Here is a 14515-nt window from a genome sequence, read left to right as displayed (position 1 = left end):
ACCAAAAAAGCAAAACCAAACAGATTTTGCTAATATTCAGCTAATCAGACTGCAATCTGGCCTTACACAATTTGACCGAACCTTTCTTTTGATTAATCAGGAGCAACCTGAGATGTCTAGCTATGAAAAAATCCAGGAGAATCCCTCAGAAAGGAGGAAGCAACAATATCGAAAATGTGGTGCCATTTATTGAGGTTTGGACAAAATATAATACCACTTGGACCAGTCAATTCATTGTTTCAAATAGAGGGTTGAACTGTTCTCATTAAATATTTTTTTTCTATTAACAAGGAGGAACCTGAAGAAGAAAGCAAGCTTAAAAGCTTTTCTTTACACAAGGAACAATCTATGGAATCTTCCCAGCATGCCTGTCAGCCTGAGGTAAGCAGGAAACAACAAACTAAATGAGCAACAAAGCTTCCAATATTGCATGAACTATGCAAAATGTATTCTATCTTGTCTATTAAAATAATATAAAATGTGTTTCGCCTCCAGGTCCATATCAAACATGCATTTGGAGAACTGTACCCGGTAAGCAAAATTTGTATAATATGCAACTCTGATGAATTATTCCTGCCCTCATCCTTCTCCTTGTATTCTCCTTTCACCATGTTTGCACATTGCATGTATGTATACATGGGTCCAATCAGGGAGACCCTTGCCCCATCCGAACCCACCACCCAATAAGTTCCCCTATTTAGACCCACTACCCGACCTGGCCCAAAAGCAGCTTGCTTACATTCTGACCTAGGACCCGTGAACCTGGAAGTAACCTCACTGTGAACCAGAAGTGACATCACGCTGGAGCCAAAATAGATTGGAAGGGACAAATTTTGTGCACACCTAAGGTTGAGGGACTAATCCCAGGAGGGTTACCTGATGATGTGAACTTTTGCAGGTATGCCGCAGGTACCAGACGCAGGACTCTAGTATACACCCATTTATTGTACAACACTACGGAGTTGTTGGTTAATCATAATAATTATTATAATGGCACAACTTTAGAAAGATCGACTACAGGAAATGACCAGCCTGAACACAAAGTTTCGCTAATTATTCTTATTTGAAATTCTGCAGCATTTAAACAGTATTTCCAATTCATCAAAACACAATATACTTAAATAACATTGACGAAAAAACAAAACAGAAGTGACATAAAAAAGTAAAACATGATAGAATATATTGCACATTAGTTACAGAAAAGGAATTGCCTTAAAATATATATTTTATTGGTGAAAACTGCCCCTCATTACAAGCAACAAACTTCCACTCCATCATTTCTAGATTTAATTTGTAAACCGTTAAAAATGTGTGGGTTTTGTAAATTCTAACAAAAATTTCAGTGATGTGATGACTATTAAATCCTCTTCATGTGTTTAAAATAATCTGTTAGATATTCGAATGATTCAGTGGTTTACATCACTATATATAGTAGGCTGGCATAGTTGATGCCAACATCCCTGAATGGCAATCGTAAGCTTGCAGCCCCATATTGACAACAAGAGCCTGTAGAGCAGGCCGATATCAATGACATGGTGACGTGTCCTCCAGTTCCAGCAGCTCCCGCACAAGTCGGTCCCCAAACTGAGCCCGACTATACCTTTTCACTTGGTAGGCATCAGACATTTTATAGAGGATGTAGGCATTGTTTATAGAAATGCTGATAGTAAACCAGAACACCTGCTGCCAAGTTTTATTAGGTTTGTGTGAAATAAAATATCTGCAACAAAAAATGGAAAAAGTATTAGTAAATACCATGATTTTACCTATTACATGCTTCCATTTTTAGGTTGTTGTTGATGGGTAATGTACAAGTGTGCACCATGCTAGCCTGTAAAAAGAGTGTAACAGAAATGTACTTCATCAGATTGGAGGCAGTGTTGGACTGGTCCACCGGGATATCAGGAAAACTCCCTGTGGGCCCAGGCATCAGTGGGCCCTCCTGCTTCTAAACATTTGGCCTATTTCATCGCCATTTCCTATTTCTATGAGAACAAAGAGGCTAAATAGATGGAATAATAGATCATAGTATGTAAAGAAAAGAGACTAGGAGAATAGAGGTTGATTGAGGAGAGGAAGAATAACAGTACTCAGAGTGGGCCCCTGGTCTAAGGTTTTTGGGTGGGCCCCTGGTCTAACATTTTGGGTGGGCCCCTGGTGTCCCAGTCCAACACTGATTGGAGGGATGTTATTGAGAGAGATTGGGATGGGGTGTATGGCAAGAGAAATTGAAGTTGAAGACTTTAATTACTTTTTAGAGACAATAAAACTAATTCACTTTGTAAATTGTGTCATATATTGTAAATAAGGCCACATTTGGCCATTTTGTTTGGCACTTTGCAGGTTATGTCCTGCATTGTACTCTGCTTGGAGTGTGGACACACCTACAGCTCCACTCCCTAATACAACACTGTCAGCAGTGTAGTGGTAAGTCATGAGTGAGGGTAGACATGTAGGTGTTCCCCCTCCCACCCCCCTGTCACGTCATTTAGATGCACAAGGTGGCATCCCACATTGGGGCTGGAAAGGACAGGATTGAGCTGTGCCTCCATATTAAGGGAGTGCACCCCCCTTTGGAGTTGCTAGTCTCTGCAGTGAGCAATGGATTTTTTATCCGGCAGACACCATCAATCAAGGGGGAACTGCATTCCTTCTATTAAAATATTAGTATAATAATAGTTTTGTAGTATACAGCATTAACAAAGCTAAAAGTATAATGCAAAGCTCTATTACCCCCCCGCTACAGATTATGAAGCTACTATCCTGAACTGCTTTGTACAGCATCCAGGTCTTCAAAATAAAGAACTGCCTTTCTTCTGCTTGGCTGAGCTTGAGCTGTGATTCCTTTTGCTTGCGTTAGACCAAAAAAGATTTTGCTGATTTAGCACACTAAATATTTAGAAACAGCCAACCACATTTTCTGTTCTTATTTTAATGTTTATTAGACTAGAAAAGCAGTACTTGGTGTTTGTTCTATAAGTAGGCTGGCTATGGATTTGGGTATGAGATTCAGGGAATTGTGCAATGATACATCCTCTCAATAGTTAGTATGCTTGAGCAATGTTCTGCAGTGATCCTGGCTAACTGTGAAAGAATTTAAAAGTTTGTTGGATACTATGTGCCATGTAATAAACTACAAGACAGTAAGGGTAGTTTGAAGTTCTACAGCATTCTGGGCTGAGCAACATTTTACAGAAACAGCAACCTCCTGTGTAATGAACCTTAAACATGTTAACACCTGATCTTGACTTCATAACTAAAGGAAGCCTATTCCACTGAAGCCTGTCCAACAGTCTGTGATAATACTGTCGGTCAATGTATCATCTGGAGTTCTGTGGCTTCTTAAATGTATTATAGGGACACAGGTAGGCCGTTTGCAAGATAATAGTAGATCATGCAGTGTTTTCTTACAAACATCTTTAAACATCTTGGTAACTTACTTGCTGTATTTATCATCATATTTACAGATGTAACTGAGATGAGCGGCAAATGCTTCAACTGCCAAGGGACAAGGAATCTCTCCACTCTTTCTTTTAATGATGACTCCTGATAAGGAAACAAACATGCAGGGTAAGAAACTCAGTTACAGCTATTTAAAGTTTGGCTGCTATGGGATCTCTAGGTGAGTTGAAAACTTAAAACTATTTAGAAAATGTAAAGATTATCACGAAACGCGAAAGGCTGTGGACAAACTTTCCACTTTGAATTTATTTGCCTGGTGGAAGATTGCCTCCATTGAGTGCCTGCTCCAAAAGATATCCATTTTAAATTTAATCAGGAAAGATTACTGGATTTTTACTGTAATTCGATTTTGTGTCTTTGGCCAAACTGTATGAAGGCATTAAAAAGCAAGGTAGTAACTAGTATTTTTTCCAGCTTTCATATGTGATATGTTTTTGGCAGCATTTATTAAGATAATGTCCATGCATGAATGCAGCAACGTAACTAGAGGGGGACGGGTCCTGGGGTGGGACGTGCAGCCAGGCACCCCACTCCCTCCGTATGCCCGGAATCAGTGGCGCGCGAGTTGCCATGGCCCAATCGCACCCCCTGTTCCCCCGGTAGTTACGCCACTGCTTGAATGTTCCTTACGCTTGTATATACATTTCACACGTACCTTGCTGAACTGAAGAGTAAGCATTAGTAAGAAAGCGAAAATATCCTCTGTTGTACCAACAAATAAGGGACATATTTCCCTTGACTCTGATAGCATACTGCCCCCGAGATTGTGGTACTCCTGTGTTAGTAAGCATTGATGGAGGAAGTCCAGTGCAGTCACTTTTACGAGAGTTTAATAATCCACAGCAATAAATACCTGTACAAAAGAAATAATAGCGTTATAGTAGTAATTCTGAAGTTAAGTTCAGACAGGTGACTTCGGGGTGACCATACTACTTTCTTCTCCTGTGAAATACAGAATTGCAACTAACATTCCTGTAACTGCAAGGTGGCTCAGGAAGGCAGACGTAAGCCCCAGTATCTTCTCAGTTAGTAGCAAGCCTTCACAGAAATACATGCAGCTAGATTAATAACCAGAGGTTCATTTTGTTTTGACATGACATGGGATACTGAGGTCATTTGGAGGTCTTTCTTGTATCTGTTAAAACCACCACTAGTCTAATCTAATCCTAGTTTTTGCCCATTGTGTATAGAGGTAATTATTACCAATGCAAAACAACACTACACAGCAATGTACTTGTTGACTGTCGGCCAAGGAAAGGTTGTACTATGCAGTCCTATGGAGACTAACCTTTGTTATGCCAATGGAGTGCCTTGGACCATAACTGATGTGAGGACATCATGGAGATGCAATCAAGCCCGTATGCTCACATTTAAGGCGATAGATCAAATGAAAACTTTTCAAATCAGTCTTTAACCATTCTCCCAGATGAGAAGCTCATTTGTGGTCAGGTTCATGCCCAGTATTGAGTTTTGGCCCTGTATTGTATTTGTGAAATGTATGAAACTGGTTTAGATGTAGTAAAAACTTGGAGTTTAAGAAAAAGCACCAATTCTCATTAAAAATGGCCTGCTAACGGCTAGAAACCTGGGTAAATATTCCACCTTGATATTCTTTGACCATAAAGCACTTAATAGTCCCCTTATTGTCCTGGTACGGTTTACAAATTTTTAATTCTTTTTAGAATGGATTTCAAGAGAAAATGTTCCACTGTCCTATTGCTACTAAAATGCAGGGTTCCCATGGCTGTTTTATCCTTTATGTTGCTGTTATTCAGATAATAACAAACTTTAAAGCTCTTTGCAAACCTATTCTAAATTCCCTTCATCACTTATAAACCTTCGGCTTGTCATAATATCATAGGCCCCTTGGATTTGAGGCTCAATAAGATAATTCTTTTATCTTAATGTTATCTGTTAATTCAAGATATTTGGAAAAATACCAAGTTTTCTTTTGTCATGTAAAATGTATGCCAACCCACAGGGAGTTATACTTATTTTCTGTTATACACTTATTACTGACAACAATTGTTTGTTTCCAGGATACTAATGTTCTACCACAACTTTTCTTTTTGCATTCTTTTGTTTTTGGTTAGAAATCTCGGTTGAAAAAAACATGCCAAATTTATAAGCTACCCAGCTCCTCTGTTATTCAAATACGTATCCTGAAGCGATAATGCATGTGATACTTATAACCACATAAAAGATTTAAGGTGCTTGTAAAAGCTTCAGAACATTAAAACTCGATGACCTAGTTTCAGAGTATGATAAATGTTGCAGAAGGAATCCAGTCCACTGACCCCTCCATATGCCACACTCTAAAAAACAAACAATGACAACCTTGCAGCTTCCAAACATGGGAGACAAACAGTATCAGACTGCATGTACTTCTTAAATTAGAAATGTGCTCATTATGAATAGCTAATGATCCAGGATCCTAAAAGAGCAATACTCCATCCACACAGTAATAACTACCAATTTTACGCTTCTTATAACTATTATGGGCAGTTCATGTGCAGCCTTCTGTGACTGTAAATGTTTCATGCTGTAACCCTTCTCCGCCTCAGTTTCCTGACACAATGTGGATTTATGGATTGTAGACATGAACAAGCACTGGCAAATATTGTTATAATGTTCAATAGTGCTAGCGAGGGCTGACCTGTTTTTTTTTAAAATTCTCGTATATATTTGCAGTTTACCGTTTTCCTGTGTGTGTGTTTGCAACCTATACTTTGATTCAGCGCTTCTAATAAAATTTACGCAGTCAATCAATTACAAGGCACAGGGATTTTAACTCTCTCAGGGAACTTATAACCACCCTTGGTTTCGCTCACCATTTAAGGCTAGTGGCCCGGGTGCTAATAGCCCCAGACCCTGCACTGAAGTTCTACACAAACATACGTCCCATCGGGCTCCCCATCAAAAAACATCAAGTTATTAGTAGGTGAAGTATATTTGCAGAGTCTTACCCTGTCCAGGTGGTGACCTGGGTGCAGCCGCCCGAGTCCGTCACAGAGGAGACGTTTTCACAGCACAATAGGTTTTGTGGCAGCGCACACCGGCATCAGAAGGAAGTGCGTAGCCACGAAAACGAGTCAGACCTCAGACGCTAGATGTTTGATCGGATGTGAAAATAAAGTTATACCTTTTTAACCATAACCTCGTGTAGGCGATTCCTTCTGATGCCGGTGTGCGCTGCCACAAAACCTATTGTGCTGTTTGCAACCTATAACCCATTTACACTAGGGATGCATCAAATCCAGGATTCAGGTTCAGCGCATCTAAGTGATTTTTCGTTGCGTAACCAATAAAGTAGAGGCTCATTTATCATAGGTCAATTTTCGAATTCATGTGAATTTTTTGTTATTCAAATACATTCACAATTCAACTGGGAGGTTATTTAAGAAAAAATTGAATGGCTAATATTTGATTGAATAGTTTCGACCCAAAATTTGAATCGTATTAGATTCGTACTAATCAAGTTTTTCTCTGAAAAAAAAAAATGAATGTCAGAAAGGCTCCAAATGTCTCAATGGACCTCTGCCATTGAATTGTAAATTAACTCGGCAGGTATTAGGTGGCGAATATTCGAATTAGGACTGTTTCCATGTTTGAGGTGTACATTCAAATAGGGGTATTAAATGTGAATGTGTGAATCTTGACACTCTAAAATTCGAATTTACTATTTGACCCTTCATAAATCTGCCCCCTAATCTGTATATGTAAATTAGGGTTTGGATACAGTTCGGGATTCAGCTAAATCTTCCACAGAGGTTTCGGAATTCGACCAAATCCGAAAAAACGTGGATTTGGCCTAATCCCAAAAAAGTGGATTTGGGCAAATCCCAAAAAAGTGGATTTGGTGTATCCCTAATTAATTTAAAACCTGCATCAAAAGCCATGAATTACGGTGTCAAAATCACAATGTAAAAAGGAGACTCCTAAATGATAAAATACCTTCTGTTTGGACAAAAATGTAAGAAGAAAAAGGCACGTGCTCGTTAGTAGAAGCTCTTTAAGGTCTTTAATGCAAATGAAACAGGAAGAATTTAGAAATTGCCTTTTTTTTCTGAGAATTAAATCCTGTTTGACTGGTGCAAGGGCATTAATTCAGAGATGTTTGTGTAATTGTATTTAGAGAGAAGCACTCACTGAGGATTTTATTAATATGTAAATCATTTATAGAATGAAATCTTTCTGATCTATAGTCTGAACTCTGCATATTAATAAACTAATCTCAGGGGCAGATTAGAAGAAAGGAGATTTCATCTGTGATTCTTTAAAGATTATTTTTAGCTGAAAAACATTAAAACTAGAAATATAAGGATGCAATGTAGCTTAATTCCTTTCATTACAGAATGCAATAAAGTTCGATTTAACAGGAAATGAAACAATAACCTGTCCATCCTCTACTTTGAATATGGATTAAACGTTACTTGTTCTCTTTGCAGATGTAATCTCATATTTCCTGCACTTAGCCCTCTATATTTGATTTTTCACATTTCAGTCTTTGTTTTGCATATTATCTTTCTTATTCTCCAGCCTTTTATCTTTTTCTTTAACACCTTTCATAGTCTGTAATTGCACTTTCCTTTACCTGCTGGTGTGCTGGCATCGCTAGTGCTCTCTACTAAGGCTTTCTTGACTGCTATAAAAAAGATGAATACTTTTGGGAAAATAAAAATCATTTATTTTAATGTTTATTGTTAAAGCTGGGATGACTGTGTCGTTTATTTAAACAATTTCTTCTAGTACTACCCTGGGTGCCTGACAACACAGATATCTTCCTTTCTTGTTTATAGACTAAAAAGGGACCGGAGAGCCTTTCAATGTAGTCTGGATTTCTTCATTGAAGCACTACATGTTTCAGACTGCAAAGGTCCTTCCTTGCTCCTAGATTCCCTTTAGTAAAGGGACCACAATGGATAGGGCTTCAGGCTTAGACTCCTTCTCCCTGACCACTCCGCTGGGTGGGATCCGGACCACTTCATGGTACATCTGCTTGGGATTCCTTTTACTGCTTGACTACAGTGCCTTATGGGAGTCACATTCCTTAGCTGTATCATCCACCAGCCCTAGTCTATGATGTAATGTCTGCCTATACCTCATATGACTGCAAGTAAACCCGTGGGTCATTTGTCTCGTACAAATAAACAGTTACTCTTCTGTTTTCAACACAAGAACCTCCTGCGTCCATCTTTTCCTATTTTATTGCACAGTAGCCTGAGAGTTGTAGTTATACTACACAATTCCTGAAATCTTCCACTTAGCAAAGGCCCTAGCCTGAAGTGTTTGAGTCACATGTAACCCATGCTCTTATCACTAGCTGGATATTAACTACGCTTGGTCTGCCTAGCCCAAGTTAGCTTTACAGCTTTCTAGAAAACTCTCTGGAGTTCCAAGAGAATGAAAGCAAGTTACCAAAGACCTTCAAACATCAGGCTAGTGCTAGATGATTGCGTGCTTTTCAAGTGTGACATTAGAGTTTACTACAGAATACTATAGATATGTATTGACGTTAGTGTCCCCCATTTGATAAACACAAATCTAAAAATACCAAAGGAAAGAATAGAAAAATGGTCTTTAATCCATTGCAAGTCTTTCATGAGGGTTTGCTAATAAATCGCACTTAGTTTGTCCAGGTGAAGTAACCTATAGCAACCAATCCGTAGGCAGCATTCCCAGGCCACCTGTTTAAATTAATGGTTGCTATGGGTTACTGCACCTGTGCAAACTTAGTGTCTTTTATTGAATAAGGGGGAGTATACAAATATCCTAAAAGTGTTCAATCAGTGACTGTAGTGGGCCAAATGTAGACTACTTAAAAGTACCACTCAATTTTAGGAGTGTAAATGGTTACAATTGTGCTTATACAGATGGAGTACTGAAATCTGCTTGATTATGATTTGAAACATTTAGGGGGTTATTTAAATCTAAATGCCAAAAACGCGAAAACATTTTTTACTATAGAATCCAAATTTTTAGTGAAAAACAAAAACTAAAATTTTTCGGCAATTATTAAACCTCGAAGGAGTTAAAAGACGGATTAAAAAAAGTACTCCAACTCAGACCTGCTAACTTCATGTACAAATCAACAGAATAAGTCCCGAAGATATTCCGATATGAGCTGGGTTTCGTGCAATAATCTGAAGATTTCATGGTTTTCGGGCAATTATCTGAAAAAAATCGTTTCATATCCAAAAAATTCATATGATTTGAATATTTTCACACGGAAAAATGTATTAGGGAAAAATCCGTGCAGATTTGGTCGGAGTATTTTTCCAGAAATTATGAGAAGTTTTCAGATTTTGATAAATAATCCCATTAAAGTGTGTCATGAGTTACATACCTGGGTCCACTGTTTACAACCAGCCATGGTAATGTTACAAGTATTATTAGGTTACTTTTGGGGTTATGTTGTAAAATGGACTACGTTACTGCACTCAGGAGCAATAACCCATAGCAATCAGCAGACAGCATTTACAAGTCAACTGTTTAAAATAGGGATGCACCGAATCCAGGAGTTGGTTCGGGATTCGGCCTTTTTCAGCAGGACAGCAGGATTCGGATTTGGCCGAATCCGAATGCTAATTTGCATATGCAAATTAGGGGCAGGAGGGAAAGTGCGTGATTATTTGTCACAAAACAAGGAAGTAAAAAATGTTTTCCCCTTCCCACCCCTCATTTGCATACTCAAATTAGGATTCGGTTCGGTATTCGGCCAAATATTTTGTGAAGGATTCGGGGGTTCGGCCGAATCCAAAATAGTGGATTCGGTGCATCCCTAGTTTAAAAGCAAACATCACATTGGTTGCTATGAGCTACTGCTCCTGGCCAAACTTAGTGCATTTTATTACATATGGGGGTTTGTGAATAGGAATGCAATTCATTTCTGTATCTCATTAAAGAACAAAATTGCTGCTTGGTTCTGTCTGCTCTGCCAGTAACCATGCTTGTTGGAGTCATTCTTTCCTCACAGATAAGATAAAAAAAACGAACAGAAAAAAAATAGAAGACACTTTGCAATTTTCTTCTAATTAAGTCCTTCTATCTCTTAAACCACAATCAATATACCAATATACAAATAAATAAAACTTTGAAGCACAAACCTTGCTTTTCAAATTCTTCAAACAGACTGAAGCTTGTGATGCTAGGTCCAGTGAAGATGATGTAATTTTTCCCAGCTGCATTCTGACACAAGTTCTTGGCCACCATGCGGTGAAGTTGTGGTTTGTTTTTCAGTGTGTCAAGGCCATCTGTAGCACTTACTTCCTTTAAATGGATGTAAACCTTAAACAGACCCAAAAACTGAGAATTACAATTAATACTTGTAAGATTTAAAGGACAATGAAAGTTAAAATAAATAAGTAAACTAGAAATGTTGAACAACATGATGTTTTGTGCTTCTGAACCAGCCCCAGGTAACTAAAGCCCTTTAGCAGGGAAGATCTGTGTCTCCAAAGATGCCCCAATAGCTCCCCATCTTCTTTTCTGCTGATTCACTGCACATGCTCCATGGTGCTGTCAGTTACTAAACCTAGGGACCGACTCAAAATATACAGTACACATAGAATATAAATATCACAGTATAAAGCTGATTAGTAATTAATATGGATAAAAATTACATGGCAGCACAGAAACCAGTGCAATTAACATCAGAATTTAATAATCAGCTCTGTATCTATCTATCTTGTACGAATCTCTGCACGAATACTTGATTTTACATGTATATCTAATTTTTTTGGGAGAGCAAAATATGCTTGTATGACAGTCCACAATTAAAATATACTGTATACATACTATTTTCCAAAGCATAGGAAACGTTTAGCCTAGTGTCCGCTTCTGCTGTCTATTGGTGATGGTAACTTGTTAGCACAGTGGACTATTCCGGGAACTTATTCTAGTCAAGAGTGAGTTTATTGTCATTTCATCCATATACGTTTGTACAGTACGAAATAACGTTCCTCTAGGACCATGGTGCTACACACAACATAGATGTACTGGACAACAGACAAAAAGTGCAAGTGCAAAAATATGCAACTCCTGCAAGACAGTACAGCACAGTGCAGGGACAGGACAATACAGTGCACACTCAGCAGGTGTAATATGTTAAGTTAAGTAAATAATGCTAAACGTCAGACATCATGGGTGTATCATTGTGATATTATAGTAGTAAGAACATGATAAATAGGGAAACACCGAATCCACTATTTTGGATTCGGCCGAACCCCCGAATCCTTCTCGAAAGATTTGGCTGAATACCGAATCTGAATTTGTATATGCAAATTAGGGGTGGGAAGGGGAAAACATTTTTTACTTCCTTGTTTTGTGACAAAAAGTCACGTGATTTCCTTCCCGCCCCTACTTTGCATATGCAAATTAGGATTCAGATTCGGTTCGGCCGGGCAGAAGGATTCTGGATTCGGTGCATCCCTAATGATAAAGAACATGATAAAGTGCAGATGTGTTAATAGAGAACAATTGTATCTAATGGCTATTTATTTATGTGTGAACAGTAAGTGAGAGGTGTGTGTTGGATCAGCCACAATGCTGGTGGTTTTACGGATGCAGCAAATGGTGTAAATGTCCGTGAGGGAAGGAAGAGAAACACCTATGATCTTCTCTGCTGTCTTTATTATCCTCTGTAGGATGTGCTCCATGACAGTGCAGTTCCCAGCCAAGACAGTGATACAGCTGCTCAGGATGCTCTCGATAGTCCCTCTGCAGAAGGTTCTGAGTATGGATGGTGGGAGATGGGATTTCCTCAGCTTGCGCAGGAAGTAGAGGCGATGTCGGGCTTTCTTGGCTAAGTAGCTGGTGTTGTGGGCCAGGTGAGGTTCTCCACCAAGTGGACACCAAGGAATTTGGTGCTTTTGATGATCTCCATATTAGAGCCGTTGATGTACAGTGGCAGGTGGTCACTCCTAGTCTTCCTAAAGTCAACAACCATCTCCTTTGTTTTGTCTACATTGAAAGACAGGTTGTTGGCTCTGCACCAGTCTGTCAACCGCTGTACCTCCACGGTCCCACCCACCACGGTCATGTCATCAGCGAACTTTATGATGTGATTTGTGCGCTTCGTGGCTGCACAGTCATGCATCAGCAGAGTGAACAGTAGAGGACTAAGCACACTAATCATGTTGTGCACTTGAAAGGAGGTGTCTGGTACCTCCAAAAGGTATGGGTTTGGAACTGCCTGTTGGTATTACATGACATCAAAGTGGGCAGAATATATAACATGTTGCCACTATTTACTTTCCTTTACTGACAATTTCCTATTGTCAGCCCAGTTTTGTTCCTGCCTTGTCTGGCAGCAATGTACTCGGGGAGGGAGGGACATTAACTAGAGGTCGAAATAGAGGAGTTAACCCACTGGTGTTGAACAACATGGAAAATGTCCAGTTCTTGTGCTGCTGTATGTGATATGTACCTGGCAAATGAATCCAGTAGATGAGCACTGTCTGACCCAGACACTGAATTTTCTCTTTTTCCTTTTGCGCAGTTCTCGTTCTGTGCAGGTAGCAATAAACACTGGGTCTTCATCAATTAAAGGTTCATGCAGTACCTGGGAAATTAAATTCAATCATGAATAAATTATTTCTACATTCTCATTAACAAAACAGTAAGATATCCACATCTGGCAGTACCCAGTGCCAGGCATTCTATGATTTTGTATTAAAAAGAGGCCACTAGAAGACACAGTCTGTCTGAATAACATGCCAATTGCTGCTACCACTCAAAACATAAAGGAATACAGAAAACACTAAAAACTGCAAAACAGTGTGATTTTACAACTATTTCTGATTTTAGGATGTGGTAAAAACTGCTAGTTGCTAAATAGGAATGATGCACTTTTAGAACTGCTGTTGGCCAGAGGAACCCACAAATATGTTCAAAAGGTTTGTTGAAAAGAAGCAGGAAACACAACATGACATGTGTGCAAATGTTTACGCACATATATTTTTGTTAATTATGTAGATAAAAAAAACAAACAAACAAACATGAAAAGGTTTTATTAACGAAACCACTGCAGTGTGCATAGTACAAATGGCCCTAAAATGTCTTCGCTCATGCTAGACTGGGAGAAGTGTGATCCTAGTACAAAGATTGCACTGCCCAGAGTGCTGCTCATATGGAGTGAGAAAATGTAAGGGCTCTTGCCCTTACATTTATAAATAAGCTCCTATTCAAACAGATTTGTTTAACAAAGGGATGTAAGAAGCCTTACCTGGGTTTGTGAAGGCTTAAAACAAGAGTCAAAGCAGTTCTGTAGAGAGTCGAGAAAAGGTTGAATCTTGTAAAGGCCATGATTTGTCTGACTGGACCGAAAGGCAACAATATGGAAATATTTTAGAATCTTTTCAAACCTTGGTTGCGTCATAACGAGAGCAATGCTTCTGTTGCTGTAAAACCCCCCACTCCATATGCCGAGTACTGACTCACAATGGTGAGTGCTAGTTGAGATCATGTAGCCCAAAAAATGTTTCATTTCTGCCAGTGTAACATCGGTCCAGGCATCATCACTTCCAAACTTTTCTTGGTATTTCTTGGCATACATGTTGGTTTGTGTTACCATGTTCTTTATAACATTGTCAGGGACAAACAGTTGGAAAAAATCCATTACACTGGACGTGGGTGGCATTTTACGTGTTGGTCCTTTAAAACAGACAAAGTAAATATTAATTAAGACGATACATATCTTGTATTCAAAATATGCAGCTGCATTGTAAGTTGTGTAGAATTACATATTTACCCATTCTGTTAGTTCAAATGTTTACTTAAAAATGTGTGGTTTTCTGGGGTGACCTGTTTAGGGATCATACGACACACAGGGCGTAACTACAGTAGAAGCTGACCCTGCAGTTGCCGGATGGCCCAGGAAGGTAAGCAGACTAAATGCCACATTGGTTGGTAATGCTAGGCATACTGGGCATCACACTGTTGCTATAGGATACTGTAAAAAAGTTTTGAGGAAATTTTCAGAAATTTAATAAAAACTATCATCACTTAGGTTTCTGCCATGAGGTGGCCAGAACTGAGATGACTGCCATCTTCA

General features: G+C 39.0%; 1 protein-coding gene across 1 annotated transcript in view; it reads right to left on the bottom strand.

Annotated features, from left to right (window-relative positions):
- Nucleotides 1-1044: 1044 nt before the first annotated feature.
- pgbd5.S (piggyBac transposable element derived 5 S homeolog) overlaps nt 1045-14515 on the bottom strand; it is a 47264-nt gene continuing 33793 nt past the window's right edge. Inside the window, exons 2-7 of the mRNA XM_018265265.2 lie at nt 13688-14115; nt 12890-13024; nt 10569-10749; nt 4118-4315; nt 3441-3546; nt 1045-1720 (exon numbers count right to left, since the gene is read on the bottom strand). Coding sequence (XP_018120754.1) covers nt 1525-1720; nt 3441-3546; nt 4118-4315; nt 10569-10749; nt 12890-13024; nt 13688-14115 — 1244 coding nt within the window. The 3' untranslated portion in view covers nt 1045-1524. The remainder of the gene's footprint in view (nt 1721-3440; nt 3547-4117; nt 4316-10568; nt 10750-12889; nt 13025-13687; nt 14116-14515) is intronic.

Source organism: Xenopus laevis, chromosome 5S (assembly GCF_017654675.1).
Source record: "Xenopus laevis strain J_2021 chromosome 5S, Xenopus_laevis_v10.1, whole genome shotgun sequence".
Lineage (NCBI taxonomy): Eukaryota > Metazoa > Chordata > Amphibia > Anura > Pipidae > Xenopus > Xenopus laevis.
The sequence above is the reverse complement of the archived record's forward strand: the minus strand, read 5'-3'. Positions and strand labels throughout refer to the sequence as shown.